At 32.2% G+C, this 13,466-nt stretch overlaps 2 protein-coding genes across 2 annotated transcripts; one reads left to right on the forward strand and one right to left on the reverse strand.

Moving 5' to 3' along the window:
* Positions 1-1,159: 1,159 nt before the first annotated feature.
* Positions 1,160-7,017, forward strand: LOC137810804 (phosphate transporter PHO1 homolog 10). The gene is made up of 14 exons (XM_068612248.2): positions 1,160-1,279; positions 1,954-2,430; positions 2,787-3,141; positions 3,255-3,303; positions 3,480-3,551; positions 4,556-4,685; positions 4,812-4,932; positions 5,071-5,329; positions 5,486-5,590; positions 5,727-5,771; positions 5,849-5,998; positions 6,212-6,490; positions 6,561-6,697; positions 6,772-7,017. The coding sequence occupies exons 2-14, from the start codon at positions 1,965-1,967 to the stop codon at positions 6,872-6,874; spliced, it is 2,271 nt and encodes a 756-aa protein (XP_068468349.1). The 5' UTR covers positions 1,160-1,279; positions 1,954-1,964; the 3' UTR covers positions 6,875-7,017.
* Positions 7,018-8,710: 1,693 nt separating this feature from the next.
* Positions 8,711-13,255, reverse strand: LOC137810805 (leukocyte immunoglobulin-like receptor family A protein). Its single transcript, XM_068612256.2, has 4 exons — positions 13,032-13,255; positions 12,612-12,701; positions 10,856-11,123; positions 8,711-9,338 (listed from the first exon to the last, which is right to left on the reverse strand). The coding sequence occupies exons 1-4, from the start codon at positions 13,072-13,074 to the stop codon at positions 9,026-9,028; spliced, it is 714 nt and encodes a 237-aa protein (XP_068468357.1). The 5' UTR covers positions 13,075-13,255; the 3' UTR covers positions 8,711-9,025.
* Between the last annotated feature and the right edge of the window lie 211 nt (positions 13,256-13,466).

Below are 13,466 nucleotides of genomic sequence, written 5' to 3' on the forward strand. Positions count from 1 at the left end.
AAATATTCTAATTATCACAAAGTACAAACTTCTCGTGAACTAATTAATTAAACAGACATCATATATATTTACTGTCGTAGATTTTAACTATAATTATGTGGCAAAAAGTCAAAATCAATTTAGAAAAAAAAAAATTAAGGTGAAAGCAAAATCTAACCATTTTGAAAATTATAATCTAATAAGAAAAAGAGATAGAGATCTAGTAAGTTGGTTTGAGTAATATTAAACACATAACGTTAATTAATTTTTTTATTATAAAAGATTAGATATCAATCAACAACTTGACATAACTTTAATTAATTTTGATCACTAATTTTAAAAAAAATTAATAATGCATAAATTTAAATGATATATCATGGAAACCACTTTTATTGCTTACTTTCTTCTATATTCTGGAATGACATATCATTTACACTTTCTGCTATTTATATAAGCATTTTTATTTGATTTTTCTAATAAAAAACTTGACCTTCTTCTTTCATACCACTGTATCACGAACTATGAAGTAAAAGTTATAATTTTCTTTAAATAATGTAATTTATGGAAAATATATATATTTTTATTTATAATTCTAATTATTAAAAAAAGGCAGCATTTCCTTTCACTACATTATAACACTTTACACAATTCAATCATGTCAATATCTTGCATTGTTTTTAACACAGTGATGTAATTATTATGTAATTATTTGTATAGGCTATTTAATATTTCTAACATTTTCAAATATCCTCACTGTTCTAATTACATACATTAATTAGTAATAATAGTAAGGATTTAGTATAGTCTCAAAGAATGCATTCAAAATAATAGTTAATAAAATAATAGATTTTCTACTACTCAACCTCTTTTTATGTGGTCTTTTTTACATGATTATAAATATTTTATAAGCATTAAAACTACTTTTAGGATGAGATTTATTTATTTATAATACAATTTGATCTGTTCAAAATATAAATTTAACACTTTGTTAGTTACTAGTTAGCCTCTGCAACATGTCAATGTCTTGAAACACAAACAATAAAATAAGCTGTACATGATATTGAGTTGAGTCCACGTGTAAGTTCAATAGTAAATAAGACACGCAGCACTATCTAGGAGCATTCTCTTTGCCAACACATCAACAAGATTACTTCAAATTATGTTCTCCTAAATGTGGAGTGTTCTTTGTTTCCTTTTCTTCTAAATATATATATAAAACTATGTTTTATGTGTCTGAGGCAAAGTGCTTAAACATTGAAAGTTTGGCTTTGTTAAAGTGTTGTTGCAGCGGCTAGTCTGTGTATACTTCTGAGTTCTCCTTCCTTGTAATTGTAGTGTACGAACTTGTTACATCTAATTATGAAGATTTTGGTTTTCATGTTTTCAACTTGTATACAGTGACTAGACTTATTACTTTTTTGTTCCTGTGCTTACTAGAATGTAGAGTCCCTTGCATTTGCTTCTACATGAAACCATCTTCAACTTTGAAACTGATTGTTATAATAGATAGTTCATTGATGAATGATAGGTTAGAAAGATAAATTTTATAATCTAATTGTTATTATTAAGTAATAATCCTATATTCACTTCATCCAATATCATATTTGAATCACTTAATTTTTGAATCCATATCATATCACCAATCTTCCTTCTTCCTAAGAAAATTTAATGTATGAAGGAATGTCATGATTTCATATAATTTGTTAGGGAAATAGTCCAAGTTCTAATGATTAAATAATTTTTCTTTTGATTTTTCATCATAGGAATGAATTGTTAGAATTGACATGTTAATGAGATTTAGCTCTACTCAATATCCAGAAAACCTAGGCTGCATATTGTATTAACTTCTGTTTCAGTGTTTCCTAACTTCACATTCCTAGTCCAAGATGTTTTCCTTGTGTATGTTACAACATGTTGAACTTTCTTGCATGATATTTTCCTTCTCATAACATTTTTCAATGTTTCTCACAAAAGTTCCAGGCAAAATGACATCTAAGAAAGACTTTAAACAACAAATGGTGCCTGAGTGGGAGAAAGAGTACATGGACTATGAAGGCCTCAAAAAAATATTGAAAGAGATGAAAAGTAGCAAGCAAACTACACACAACAGGTCATTGCAGCACAGGCTGAGACTTGAAAGAGCATTCAGAGGACTTCCCTTGCAAGGTAGCAATCACCAGAGAGAGGGGGATATTGAAGACCAGGTTATAGAAGTAAAAACATTGGAACAAGAAGGTTCCAAACAGTTATATAAGACCGACTTTCACAAGCTCCATGAAGAAGGAGGAGAGGCTGAGGCAAGATTCTTTCAGAAGCTTGATGAAGAGCTCAACAAGGTCAATGCATTTTACAAGGATCAGGTGGAAGCAGTTAACCATGAATTCAACCTTTTGAGTAAACAGCTAGAGGCTTTGGTTGCACTAAGGGTAAAGGTGAAAAGTCCTGATACAGGTAAAGTGCAAAATTTAAGCATTAGTTTCATAGTTTCTTAATTCGTTTGGTACATAATTATACTATTGGGTGGACTTGCAAGCTTCTTGAGGCAAAATCTGAGAGATGTACATCCATCATATGTTTTTCTATGTTGGGAGAATTGTGATAAAGTCAAAAGAAAAAAGATTTAGATTTAGTATTTGAGACCACATAAGGTCTAAAACTTATATACATTCAATATATGATTTCTATGTTGACATGCAGGTGAGAATGTTTCTCAGATCATAGTGGCGATATAGATGCTGTTAATCAGTACAATTAATTTTCAGATTCAATTTAGAGTTTAAAAGACTGATTTTGACCTCAATCTGTAGAATTGAAGCAGATTCTCTCCTCACCTGAAGAGACTGCTGGTCAAAATCATCAGCCAAAAGATTCTATGATAGGCACTGAAGTTGATCCTGTTCAACAGACTAATAGAAATATTCATCATGAGGAGCAGGCAGAAGCTCACAATAATTACAACAGAAGAGATCCCTTGGAAATCCTTGAGCACGTAAAGGTTGATAATTCTCTTCAATCTCCAATGTCAACATTTAAAAAAGCTTTTACTGATTCCAGTGATAATGAATTGAGCTTCAGCAAAGAGGAGCTGAGAAAAATTGAAGAGCAACTAAGACTAGTGTTTGTTGAGTTCTATCAGAAACTCCTCCATCTCAAAGATTACAGGTAAAATAAACAAACCATGAGACCATATAATTTCTAGTAAAACAAAATGGTCTTGCATTTTCTAAAAGCAGTCTTCTAATTTGCTTTGGTATTTATATAAATGGATGCGACAGTTTTATGAACCTGTCAGAATTTTCCAAGATCATGAAGACCTATGAAAAGGTTAGAAGTATACTTACAAACTACTTGAGGAACTTCAGTTTTCTTGGTTACATTCTTCACAAATTTAAATTTGACTGAAGGCATTTTAAAAAGCATTTTTTTTGTTCAGGAACACAATTCTGACAGTTTAGTTTAACTTCAATTTTATTTTTTTAAAATGTGTTTACTTGCAAAAGCGCACATCAAGGGCAGCATCTACAGCCTACATGAAAGTAGTGGATAATTCCTATCTGGGAAGTTCTGATGAGGTTGGTTTGAACAATATGTTTGTTACTATCACAACATCAATCATGATTATATCTTCCTTGTAGTGCCTGAGGAGTTATGTTAGTCTCAATCGGAGAAACATGTTCAAAGATCATCACAAAATCATAATTGTTTTGCTATAACTTATTCCTCAAGAAACAAGTGTCATATGGTATGAAAATCTTTTGTTTATTGAAAATAAAATAGGGATGGATGTAAGTTCAACTTGATATCATCTTTGTTTATTGGAAAGTTTCATAGTAAAACTTCATAGATTCATGGATGCATTAGTTTAAAATGGACAGAGTAGACAATTTTATTTCACTCAAAGACCATGCGCTTTTTCAGAAGTCAGAACTTATATTGGTTCAAGATATCCTTGAAGTTAAGTCTTCCTTTATATTATGGCTATAGTGAACCTTAATTATTTAGATATTCGTAATTGTGTAAAATCTTCAGTTTTCATACTGTGTGATCTAGAAAAGTAGCTTGCCATCATTTTAATATGAATATGTCATCTTAAAAACTATGTAGCCATTCATAGTTACACATTAGAGTTAAATAGGACTGGACTGGAAATAGATGTATATTTATCATCATGGAATAGTTCAGATAAAACAATCATTAGATGTTTTCCTTTCCCTTTTACATATTTTAATCCGCATAGCACTCCAATTTAGGCTACAGACTCACAGCAGACCAAAGTTCCTTGTGAACTTACATTGTGTCTTTACGACAATACATAATTCAATTTTACTTGTATCAATCAGACACAGAGAAAGTCACTTTATAAGTGAATGCAAGTTAAAATTCAACACATGTCCTTGAACAAGTGATGCAAGCTAATAGTAATACATTTTAAAATGAAACTCCTATGCTACTGTACACAAAAACACAAGTTTTGTTGCATTCTGTCCAAATAAATTTTGTATTTAGGAATAGTTTGACACAAAAGGCTCAAAATCCTTATCATCTTACAGATCCTATTTGTTTCATCTGATTTTAGGTTAATTTTCTTTTGGAGAAAGTAGAGTCTACCTTCATCAGAAACTTTACACACTCCAATCACAAAAAGGGGAGGAAGTTATTGAGGCAAAAAACAAAAACAGAAAAACATAGCATAACATTTTTTACAGGTAAATACTAAATACAGAATGTCTGTTGGTTAATTTTATTTAAATGATTAAACTGAAGTATTTCTCTAAGCTATCTGTTGAGTGTTGACTATTATTATAACGTGTACCTTGCCTTGTTACTTATAGGTTTCTTTTCTGGTTGCTTTGTTGCTCTATTGGTTGCTACTATATTAAGAATAACATCTCAACAATTCATAAAGAAGAAGAAGGGGACATTTTACATGGAAAACATTTTTCCACTCTACAGGTGACTGTATTTAGAGAACCATTTTGCATATCTATATATTGATATGCTGATCAGAAATTAGAGTGTTTCCATAGTATTCAGTACTACTTGATCTGTTTATTTCCATATTATTTTTTAAGATGGCAGTATCTTTTGCAGTCTTTTTGGATATATCACTCTACATATGCTTATGTATGCTGCAAACACAAACTTTTGGAAGCGTTATCGGGTCAATTATCCATTCTTATTTGGCTTCAGGGCTGGAACTGAATTGGACTATAGAGAAATTTTCCTTCTGACCTCTGGTCACGCAGTGGTAGTACTATTATGTTTCTTGATAAATTTGCAGATTGAGATGAACTCAAGGAGTCAACAGTATAAGACAGTCACTGAACTTGTTCCTCTGATCTTAGTTCTTGTAAGATGCCTAGTTTGGATTTAACCAACTAGTTGACTATTTCAAATATAGTTTCAGAAGTACTTCTTGCCTTGATCATTGATTCTCACCACAATTTGCCCTGAATTGCACTTAAGCAATCTCTTCAATTTATTAAACTCTTGGTTTCTTGTGCAGCTTGTTCTTTTGATTATCTTTTGTCCTCTGAACATCATATACCGCTCCAGTCGTTTCTTCTTTATCCGGTGCTTATTTCGCTGTATATGTGCTCCTTTTTTAACGGTAATGGAAACAGGAAAAACATAAACTAAAGCTAACTTGTCTAGTTTCTATAAATTATCTTATCCATAAATTAATTTTAGTTAATGGAAAAGGTTATTTATAACACACACAAAAACTGAGTTATATATCTTTGCAGGTTCGTTTTGCTGATTTCTTCTTGGCTGATCAGCTTACCAGCCAGGTATTTTGGTCCCATAGATTCATATGGTACAGACATAAGTATATTTCTGATATATTATTCCATGTTTTTGAGTTTAGTTCCAAGCATTCAAGAGTGTGGAGCTTTACATATGCTATTATGGGCTTGGAGAAGAGTCAAGGAGGCAAAAGAAATGTCACAGTCGTGGTATCTATAACGTACAGTATTTCATCGTTGGCATAATTCCTTATTGGTTTCGCCTAGCACAGGTCCATAATCTTTTCTTTCCATATGCATTCTAATATCTATACAAAGTATCTTCTCCTTTGAAATTATAAGGTAAAGTATTATGCACTTCAAACTATCAGTATTGAAGACACCAACTAATACAGTAGCTAAAAGACATTTCTTGTCCTATGCTGTCTTATTATAAGCAAGGTAGTTTCTAACTCCTACTAACTCAGCATATAATTTTTGTGCAGTGCATGCGTCAATTCTATGAAGAAGGAGACATGAACCGTGCATTCAATAGTTTAAATTATCTCTCAACAATTACTGCCATGGTCTTTCGGACAGCCTTTGAACTAAAGAAGGGAAGCAGTTGGAAGGTGTTGGCACTGGTAACTTCAGCAATAGCTGTACTTCAGAACACATACTGGGACATTGTTAAGGACTGGGGGCTCTTACAAAGGCGTTCAAAGAACCCCTGTTTGAGAGATAAACTAATACTTCCCCGCAGAAGTGTCTACTTGATAGCCATGGTAAGTATAAAATTGAGCAAAAGGGTGTGTGTGTATATGGTATTAACTAAATCTCAATGTGAATTCACAGGTTGTGGACATAGCTCTTAGAATATCTTGGATGCAATTGGTGTTTGAAATGGATTGGAGTCCCCTTCATAAAGTAGCAATAATTACAGTTACTTCCTGCCTTGAGATTGTTCGTCGTGGCATTTGGAACTTCTTTAGGTAAGTTTTTGAGATAAAAAATGTATGGCATGCATTAGCTTTATTAGATTGCATGACACATTGTAATGACTCAGGTTGGAGAACGAATACTTGAACAATGTTGGAAACTACCGTGCCTTCAAATCCGTCCCTCATCCTTTCAGTTACTACGACGACAAAGAGGACAAGGATGACTAAGGAAACCCCACTTCACTGCACCATTACAAAGAAATAATGTCTTTATTTTGAATGAGTCCTCGTGTATTAATACTGCAAAATGCAAAGAGTATATACATACACTTCACAATCTAATAAATTCATATTTTTACTTTTTAATTAAAAATATTATTATATTCTTATAAACAGTATTAGATTCACACTCTAATAAATTCATATTTTATTATTTTTATTTTATTAGTGGTAAAGAAATTTTTCTCATTTTGAATTTGATATCAAACATATGTGATACAAAATTCAACATACAATTTATTTTTAATAAACTATTTATATTTTACTTGGAACAGATTACATACTAATTTTAATATTATGATATTGAATTATTATAAAATAAAGTTAAATTAATCATAATTAATACAATAAATACTAATAAATATTTTTTAACAGACTAAAAGGGAGGGTAGTATCCATGGTACTGGTGGCTGTTGTTGCAGTCTTAGTGAAGTGTTCTATTGGGTATTTTTTTTTATAAATTGAAATTATTATACTATAATAACATAATTTCCGGTTTGAAAAAAAAAATTAAAACATAAATTACTAAAACAAGAATTAGTAATAGACTAAAAATATTTTAACCTATAAATATTGACTTCAAAACTGATTTGACGTAATTATAAAACATACATTTACTAGGAATTGGAGTAATTGTGTGAAAATTGATCAAGTATTGGTTTCCCAAATTTAAAGCTTTGATCACGGTATTTGGTGCACCTATACACGGGATAGGATGTTAGAAGAAGTCGTGATGCATTTAAAAATTCTTAAACTCTTTAGTTACGAAATATAAAATTAACAAAAAAAGGAAAACAATATGAGATGATTGGATTATTGATTTAAAAAAAAATGTCTTACAAATTTGTTTAAATTAGCAAAAAGTTGACTTTGAATTTCACTTCAAGGACAAGATTTGGCCACATGATAGAGGATGAGGCGAAGCAACTTAATTTCAGGGTTTAGGATAATCTGGCCACAATTTATTACGGCAGTTATGATTTGGTTGTGAAAATAATATTAAGTTGTTTCTCTTAGCATTTCATAGCTTCACACCTATAATTTCAATGAACATTTCGAATAGTATGATTTAAAAAAAAGTGCTAAAACATTTTTTTTATTTTTAATTAAATAATCTGAAACATGTTTAATTTACTTAAGAGACTTTCAATTCATTCCTTGATTGTTTTTTCCCCATTAGTCTTAAAAGAACGAAACTTCCTGTTTAAATTATTTTAATGATTTCTTCTAACTTAGTTTCTTTTTATCATTACTATTAAAATGCCTACGTGGCTCTAAAACAAAGTTAAAAAAGAAAGATTATTTCTTCTGTTCTTGCGCCTATTCAATTTGAGCAAGAGATTGATGCAAACAAGTTTCGTAAGAATTAGTTGTCATTTTTTATGGGGATAAAAGATCCACACGTGGACGTGACAGGACCATCTTTCAAGACCCTAAGGCAACAAACAGGTGTACAATAAAGGGTTTCAAAGGGAGCAAAACCAACAGTTTAACATTAGAGGACAACCTTCCTTAAAAGCTAAAGCAGAAGAATACGAAAGACTAAAAAATAGAAAGATTTCTTTGTCCCAAACCCTAATTCAGGTTCAGATTACTTAATCCAGAACAGAAAGAAAACATATTTCTAATCAACTATCTGGAACATAAATTTGTTTTCTAAATTATACAATCTCAAAGCTTCATTCAACATATCCAAAATACTTGATACAGGAAATTAACACAAGAATCAGAGATATTATAAGTCTCTTTTTTTTCAAATTATGGAAATGCCACAAAAAAGTAGAGTGGAAGAAGAATTAGCCCTGGTCTCAATTGTTTAGAAGCTTTCTGATACACACTTGTATCTCTAGAGAGAGATGATGATAGAAACGTTATACTTGGCTTTCAGAGGGAAGAGAAAGAATAGGAGAGAGGTGATTGGCTTCATTTCCCTTGATAACAAATTCCAAATTTAAGAATGCCTGATTGTTAGTGCCAACATGCAGGCCTTCAGGACTGTTAATTACCAAGACACACCATCCATACCGAGTCATGGAACTAAAAGTAAACATGGTAATTCACATACATAGATGATGATGACAAAACACCCCCAGAATAAATTCAATCTGAATCGTGTCTCCTCCTCTCCTTATCTTTTTTGTGCCTCTTCCTGTCATCTGAATCACGAGAACGCCGCTTCTCATGTTTCTCACGTTTCTCTTGCTTCCTATCCTCCCGAGAATGCTTCTTCTCACGCTTTTCATGTTTCTCCTGCTTCCTCTCCTCTCGTCCTCTCTTTCTTCTACTTTCATCTTCTGAAGCATCTTCAGTCTTCGTTGCAGGTTGATTTGGTATAGATACACTTTCCACCTCAGCTGGTGCATCATCCACTGAAAGCTTTGAAGAACCGGGTTCTTCCCAAGGGCGTGGTTCTCTACAGACGATAGGAAATGTATCAGAATATTGGTAGGGAATTCCTTGAGAATAAACATGATTGGTGGTATAATAGTTTCATTTAGTAGGTAAACAAACTCACCCGGTGGAGTATTTTTTCAAGAGAATAAATCTGTTAAATATTTTAAAAGATCAATTTTCAAAGACGAAAGCGTGACAAACTACACAAGTACAACCAATCTAACATTATAGCCAATTGCAACTGATAATGATGACAACTATAACAAACTAGGATAGTGGATTGGTAAGCCGTAGTAGATTATTGACCATTGTATATTTCATACACAACAGCAATCCATGTTGAGTAAATCTCACATTCAGTGTTAGACCAGCAAAGTCAAAGAAAGAAAATGCATTTGTAGCTGGAAAATTTTCACTACCTAAGGTCCTAGGTAATTTCACAATATAGCAATTCTCCACCAGCCATTTTCCAATCTTACCACTGCACCTCACGGTTGGGCAAAATACAAAGAATGACAAAAAGAAAAAGAAAGATCCCAAAGACAAATTCACTACGTTCCATGCAGCTCTTCCAAATGCTATTAGGTTATCAGTTTTTGACCATACGCTAAATAAGATAACAATCCTGTTCTACGAAATCATAAACAAAGGAGTGATTACCCATTTTGTGATAAAAACCCATTAATTACAAGAAGGACTTTACTATTTTTTGGAACATCTGATGCTTCAACACATATGAACTGATACATCAAAAATTTACACAAGGGGTGGCAGCTTATTTTCTTATAAAACCAACTAACTAGACTATTTTTTGGACCATCTGATGCTTCAACATATCTAAACTCTGACATATCAAAACTAAATTGGGCATTAATATTCAGATGCTTAAGATCTGAGTTTGATCTTCAGAAAAATTGAGAAGTCACCATGAGAAATACGATACACCATACATAATAATACAAGTATAATAATCTTATTGTCCATGTGATGTGACCACAAGCAAATCCAGCAAGTTATTCTTAATCCAATCATTTTTATGACATGCAGTACAAATCCAACTATGAGGATTTCCAAGTCTTTATAAGGGGTATTTGACAATATTCTTAGCCCATATCGGACATCTCACACACCCCTTACACCAAGGACAGGAGATTTGGTGCATGAATTTTGTAAGACTAAAAGTCTACAAGTGCCCTAACATTAAGATTGGATAAGCTCAGATACCATATTACAAATGAATTGGAATCTAATTCACTCCAAAAGGTAAAAAGCATGAGGATTGACATAGTCTTTGAAGAAGTATTTTGTCCATATTTCTAGCCAATGTGGACTGTTTTAACATTTTTGTCATGAACCAATTGTCTCAAAAACTCAACAGTTAGGTAAAGACACATAAATGGTTTTATATTATATTTCAAATAATGAGCTAAAACATCAGAAACAACTGAAACAAAAAATAGAAAAAATTAAATTAATTATGAAGAAAATCACATATTTTATCTCTTTAAAAGTGTTTTACTTTCTATGTCACTTTACCTTGAAAAACCAAGACCTTGGACCCTTGCCGCTTCAGCATGACCTGCACCTAAGTCCTCTGCCGTAGACCCTCGCTTTACGAGTTCTGAAAACTCATGTTTATCTAGACGGTTACCTTGAGAACGATTAGCACGCTTGGGAGCTAAGCCAAGTGCTTCCCTCATTGCCTGCTCCTCTTCTTCCTTAATTCTTTTTATCTCTTCCCTTGCAGCTTCCATTTCTGCATTTTGGGACTTTTTATCCCTGGTATACCAGTAAAGATCTTTCCCTGTTGAATCAAAGGAGAAGATTCAATGATGCTCTTTTACTAAGATAATAACAAATTGCGCATTGCTAGAAAATTAGACCAATGAACTACACTGATCGAAGAGAAATCTATATAATAGATACAATAAAAAGAGGTTCTGTCCTCAGTACAGGTTCAAAGCAGTGAGATGGAACCATAATCATGGTAGGTAACAAAGTGAATCTTACAATAGAGTAGCTAAAACTCGTGTGCTCAAAGCATCCTAACATAGGCATTTCTTTAAACATTGGCAAAGCTAAAGTGTAATTAGTTTTCATTGGCAATACGCCGTCCATACAAAAAGAAAGGCATCCAGCAAACAGTTAATGGATTCCTACTTACTACTACTTCTTCCACGTAATACAAAGTGAGAAGAAAATCAGAAAAGTTATAAGAAACAAAGATGAAAAGAACCAAAGTGAATGCTTATATGCATGTGTCTCTAGCCTTTTTAAAGCATCTTAGAAACAAGAACCAGAGGAATAGTTTTTTCTTTTACGTGTCTGTCTATTTATCTTTCTTCAGACTTCCCAGCTTCTTATAAGTCAATTCAAGTAAATCGAATAGATCTTTATAAATAAAATTGGATGGATAAGAGTTCATTTCTAAATATAATGAAAGAAATGTCAGCAACAACAACATGGCATATGCTACGCTCATATACTTCCATTCCACATTACTTGAAATATTATGAAACAACCTAAGCTACAGTACCAAAATGAGTTAAATAGCAGTTCTAAGAAGAGGAGGTAGGGCAGCACTCAGGAGAAGCTTATGTTAGAGTAATTTGGCCAAATTTGTTCTACATAGAAGACAAATTGTTCTCTATGGAAAAAATAAGTCACTTCAGTAGATTCTGTAAACCAAAGACTGACCAATTTGATTGACTCAAACAGAGAATAAGGCAAACATAAGTTTGGAACCTCTGATGAAGACTATAAACAAAAATCTGTTTGAATAACCATGTTGAAAAAGACATAATAAGGGAACTTTGGTGCTTTTGGTAGGAATATCTCTTCTTTTATTCTTTCCATGTTAAACAGAAAAACAGAAAATACATACACAATGTGGAAGGTTTTCAGCTTGTAAATATATCATAGAGAAGGTGAAACAATAGCCTTTAAATAATACTGTGGACTGAAGTCTAAAAGTATCCAACTAAAAATTAACATAATCTGAATTCTTTAAATGGAAATATCAACTCGGGTTTAGTTCAGCACAGAGTTTAATTCCATTAGTCAATTCAAAAGATAAAACTATGAATACCAATTATAGGCATGTTATGGATCCCTCAAAGAATCAGAACAACAAGTCGAGGGCACCCATATCCCCCAGGTATCATGATCCAATGTCTGCAAATGTAACTAACTAATTTTTTGTCTCCATGCAACATGCAAAAGTATAAAAATAACATACAACATTTTCAATGAAGAAAGCGAATGCTGAGTTGAAATTAGCAATCAATTTTACCTTTCTGCCATCTTCCAACAGGAGCCTTGATACTGTGACCAAGATAGTTCTCCCTATGCTTATCAACTTTCACATCGTCCCAAGTGAACTCTGGCCATCAAAAGTAAAACACAAACAAACATCAAAATCATATTCATAAACAGTTAAAACAATAAACACAGATTTTATTCTTGAGAATGAATTTTGTAAACATCAGAGTTCTAGGGTTCAAGATGATCGATCAACTCATGAAAACATAAAAATAAAAAAAATAAAAAAAACAAAACCCTAATTTGTAGAAACCGTTCAACATACCAAATACAAGAACGAAGTCCTGAAATTTCAATTTGAAATAATTCCAAAACAATTCGATACCCAAAAGACAGATGGAAAATAACGAGAAATTGAACGTGGCGGGACAAAAGAAGAGCGGAAACTTACGATCTCGACCGCCACGAACGCCTCCTCTGGTTGGATGATACATGTCTGCGCCTAAACACACTGTTCTCTCCTTCGCCTGTTATGAATTGTGTGCCTTGCATCTACCATCTATGTAATGAAATAATCACGTTTAAAGAGCGTTCACACAAAGTTACGCCTTGTTTGGATCGTATTATAAGGAGTTTAGGCTCGTTTTCTTTTCTTTCTTTTTTTTCTTTTTCCTCGGGTTTTAAAATTTGTTTGCAAAATCTATAGTTTGAAAAAAACAATCTTCGGTGTATTTTTTAAAATTATTTAGTTGATCTTAATATCATTAATTTTCCATACACCTTATTTAATTTTAATTTAATCTTTAATTAATCTTATTATTCTGGTACGAATAATAGATCGTTTGAAGTCGAGGTTAATCATAATTTAAATATAACTTTTTTTTAA

The sequence above is a fragment of the Phaseolus vulgaris genome, chromosome 2 (assembly GCF_051622355.1).
Source record: "Phaseolus vulgaris cultivar YP4 chromosome 2, ASM5162235v1, whole genome shotgun sequence".
Taxonomy (NCBI): domain Eukaryota; kingdom Viridiplantae; phylum Streptophyta; class Magnoliopsida; order Fabales; family Fabaceae; genus Phaseolus; species Phaseolus vulgaris.

Coding starts and splice junctions, on each gene's coding strand:
- LOC137810804 (XM_068612248.2), top strand. CDS start 1,965: ATGACATCTAAGAAAGACTTTAAACAACAAATGGTGCCTGAGTGGGAG. Junction 3,552..4,555: donor ATCTGGGAAGTTCTGATGAG/GTTGGTTTGAAC, acceptor ATCTGATTTTAG/GTTAATTTTCTTTTGGAGAA. Junction 5,772..5,848: donor CTGATCAGCTTACCAGCCAG/GTATTTTGGTCC, acceptor TTTTGAGTTTAG/TTCCAAGCATTCAAGAGTGT.
- LOC137810805 (XM_068612256.2), bottom strand. CDS start 13,074: ATGTATCATCCAACCAGAGGAGGCGTTCGTGGCGGTCGAGATC. Junction 12,702..13,031: donor CGTTCGTGGCGGTCGAGATC/GTAAGTTTCCGC, acceptor TTTGATGGCCAG/AGTTCACTTGGGACGATGTG. Junction 9,339..10,855: donor CAAGGTCTTGGTTTTTCAAG/GTAAAGTGACAT, acceptor TATCGTCTGTAG/AGAACCACGCCCTTGGGAAG.